Here is a 3,536-nt window from a genome sequence, read left to right on the forward strand (position 1 = left end):
CTCTAAGCAGAGAGCCTGATGCGGGACTCGATCCCAGGACCCTGAGATCATGACCTGAGCCAAAGGCAGCGGCTTAAACCACTGAGCCACCCAGGTGCCCCTATTCCTGATATATTTTTATAGAAATCATTTTATTTAGCAATATAATAACTTATAATTTCAATATATTCTTGACTAATTCTGGTCCTTGGTATTATTCTGTAAAATTGTCCATTTCTCCTAAGTTTTTAATTTTTTGCACAATTTTTTTAAATCTATCTTTTTTCTTTAAACGGTGACATCCTTAGAATATGTGCTGCTAAAAAAGCACTAAAGATTGCTAGTTTTCAATTTCTAATACTGTTTATCTCAGTTTATCTTTATTTTTGAACAATTTTGCCAGAGTTTTGTAAGTTTCTTTTAAGAACTAGCTTTGAATTTCCTGAATGCATTTAATACTTATTTTCAATTTCTTTATTTTCCCTTTGTTTCTACTTTCTTGTTCCCGATGTGTTATTTTTCCCATTTTTTTTGAAAAAAATCATTTTTCCCTGCATTGATTTCCAGTCTTTCTTTTATCTCAATATAAGTTCTGAAATGTCAAAATCCTAAAGTTAGAAGTATACTTTCAAGCTCAAAAAATTTTCAGATATCCAGAGTAAGTTATGGTCTGTTGTGTTTTGAACTTCCAAACATATACAGAAAATTCAATTTACACTTTGTTATCTAAGAATATAATCTATTTCTAAAACATATCTTTTTTTCTTTCTTTCTTTCTTCTTTTACAGAGTGGGGATCAGGGCAAAGGGAGAGGGAGAGAAAGAATCTCAAGCAGACTCCCTGCCAAACATGGCACACAGCACTGCGTTCCAACCCATGTCCCTGAGATCGAGACCTGAACTGAAACCAATAGTTGCAGACTTAACCAACTGAACCATCCAGGTGCCCCATTACAAAGGCTTTAAATTTGTGCCGAATTGTCATAAATCTTAGAAAGCTGTCAATTGTCATCTAATTTACATTGTTTTTGGAAAATGAGGTATATTTTTTATGAACAAAGAGTAGTTAAAATCCTCAGCTCTGATGATAAATATATTTACAGCTCTTTTTTGTGGTGCCTCGGAGGAAGTAGGCTTCTTCAGGATGAAACTGACATCTCTTTCCCAGCTACTGGTTACCAGAGACTCATTGAAGTGGATGATGAATGCAAACTTCGTACCTTTTATGAGAAGCCTACAGCCACAGAAGTTACTGCTGATGTTCTGGGTGGAAGGGTTATGTGGTCCTAATCAGTAGTGGTGATGACAAACAAGTCCTCCCCATGAGGCAGGATGTCTTGACCCATGGCCCTGTTGTCCTGCTGCTGACTAAAGTGCGTTCCTGCTATACACCAAGGAGGACTGAAGAGAGAAAGTACAAATCTATTCGGGGTTGCATGGTGGATGCCAATCTGAAGAGAGAAAGTACAAATCTATTCGGGGTTGCATGGTGGATGCCAATCTCAGTGTGCTCAACATGGTCATTGTGAAAAAAGGGGAGAAGGATATACCTGGACTCATTGATACTACTGTGCCTCATCACTTGGGGCCCAAAATAGCCAGCAGAATCTGCAAACTTTTCAGTCTCTTTCTCTTTTTTTTTTTAAATTTTTATTTATTTTTTAAATTTATTTTCAGTGTTCCAGAATTCATTGTTTATGTACCACACCCAGTGCTCCATGAAATATGTGCCCTCTTAATACCCACCACCAGGCTCACCCAACACCCCAAACCCCTCCCCTCCAAAATCCTCAGATTATTTGTCAGAGTCCACAGTCTCTCATGGTTCGCCTCCCCCTCCAATTTCCCCCAAGTCCCTTCTCTCCATCTCCCCATGTCCTTCATGATATTTCTTATGCTCCACAAATAAGTGAAACCATATGATAATTGACTCTCTCTGCTTGACTTATTTCACTTAGCATAATCTCTTCCAGTCCCGTCCATGTTGATACAAAAATTGGGTATTCATCCTTTCTGATGGAGGCATAATACTCCATAGTATATGTAGACCACATCTTCCTTATCCATTCATCCATTGAAGGGCATCTTGGTTCTTTCCACAGTTTGGCAGCTGTGGCCATTGCTGCTATGAACACTGGGGTACAGATGGCCCTTCTTTTCACTACATTTGTATCTTTGGGGTAAATACCCAGTAGTGCAATTGCAGAGTCATAGGGAAGCTCTGTTTTTAATTTCTTAAGGAATCTCCATACTGTTCTCCAAAGTTGTTGCCCCAACTTGCATTCCCACCAACAGTGTAAGAGGGTTCCCTTTCTCCACATCCTCTCCAACACATGTTGGTTACTGTTTTGTTGATTTTGGCCATTCTAACTGGTGTAAGGTGGTATCTCAATGTGGTGTTGATTTAAATCTCCCTGATGGCTAGTGATGATGAACATGTTTTCATGTGTCTGTTCGCCATTTGTATGTTTTCATTGGAGAAGTGTCTGCTCATGTTTTCTGGCCATTTTTTGGATATGGTTAACTGTTTTGTGTGTGTTCAGTTTGAGGAGTTCTTTATAGATCCTGGATATCAGCCTTTTGTCTGTACTGTCATTTGCAAATATCTTCTCCCATTCTGTGGGTTTCCTCTGTGTTTTGTTGACTGTTTCCTTTGCTGTACAGAAGCTTTTGATCTTGGTGAAGTCCCAAACATTCATTTTCACTTTTGTTTCCTTTGCCTTTGGAGACATACCTTGAAAGAAGTTGCTGTGGCTGATGTTGAAGCGGTTACTGCCTATGTTCTCCTCTAGGATTCTGAAGGATTCCTGCCTCACATTGAGGTCTTTTATCCATTTTGAGTTTATCTTTGTGTATGGTGTAAGAGAATGGTTGAGTTTCATTCTTCTACACATAGCTGTCCAATTTTCCCTGCACCATTTATTGAAGAGACTGTCTTTTTTTCACTGTATATTTTTTCCTGCTTTGTCAAAGATTATTTGACATTGAGTTGAGGGTCCACATCTAAAGAAGATGATGTCCACAAGTTTGTTGTGAGAAAGCCCCTAAACAAAGAAGACAAGAAACCTAGAAACAAAGTGCCCATGATTCAGCATCTTGTTACTCCATGTGTCTTCCAACACAGATGTCGGTGTATTGCTTTGAAGAAACAGCAAATTAAGAAAAATAAGGAAGAGGCTGCAGATTATGCTAAATTTTTGGTCAAGAAAATGAAGGAGGCCAAAGAAAAATGTCAGGAACAGATTGCCAGCAGACAGAGGCTGTCTTCTGTGAGAATTACCTCTAAGTCAGAGTCCAGTTAAAAATGAGTTTTTCTAATAGTGACAAATAAGATCAGATATCAGAATAAATAAATTTACCTTTTCCTAGTTTTGTTTCATATTTGAGGCTATATTACCAAATGTACAAAAGTTTAGAATTGCAATAACATTTTTATTATAAGTTGATGATCATCTTTATCTCTTAGTGATGTCTTAATTCTTTGTTTTTATTGGTAAACTTCTACAGCTATACTATGTTCAAGTGGTTAATACTTGTATATAACTTTCCTCAACATAT

The 3,536-nt window shown here is 37.7% G+C and overlaps 1 protein-coding gene across 1 annotated transcript; it reads left to right on the forward strand.

Annotated features, from left to right (window-relative positions):
- Positions 1 to 1,013: 1,013 nt before the first annotated feature.
- Positions 1,014 to 3,280, forward strand: LOC116597100 (40S ribosomal protein S6-like). Its single transcript, XM_032354346.1, is given in 4 exon segments — positions 1,014 to 1,242; positions 1,245 to 1,392; positions 1,440 to 1,600; positions 2,973 to 3,280. Coding segments are annotated over 4 exon segments (846 nt in total).
- Positions 3,281 to 3,536: the final 256 nt, after the last annotated feature.

Source organism: Mustela erminea, chromosome 8, assembly GCF_009829155.1.
Source record: "Mustela erminea isolate mMusErm1 chromosome 8, mMusErm1.Pri, whole genome shotgun sequence".
Taxonomy (NCBI): Eukaryota; Metazoa; Chordata; class Mammalia; order Carnivora; family Mustelidae; genus Mustela; species Mustela erminea.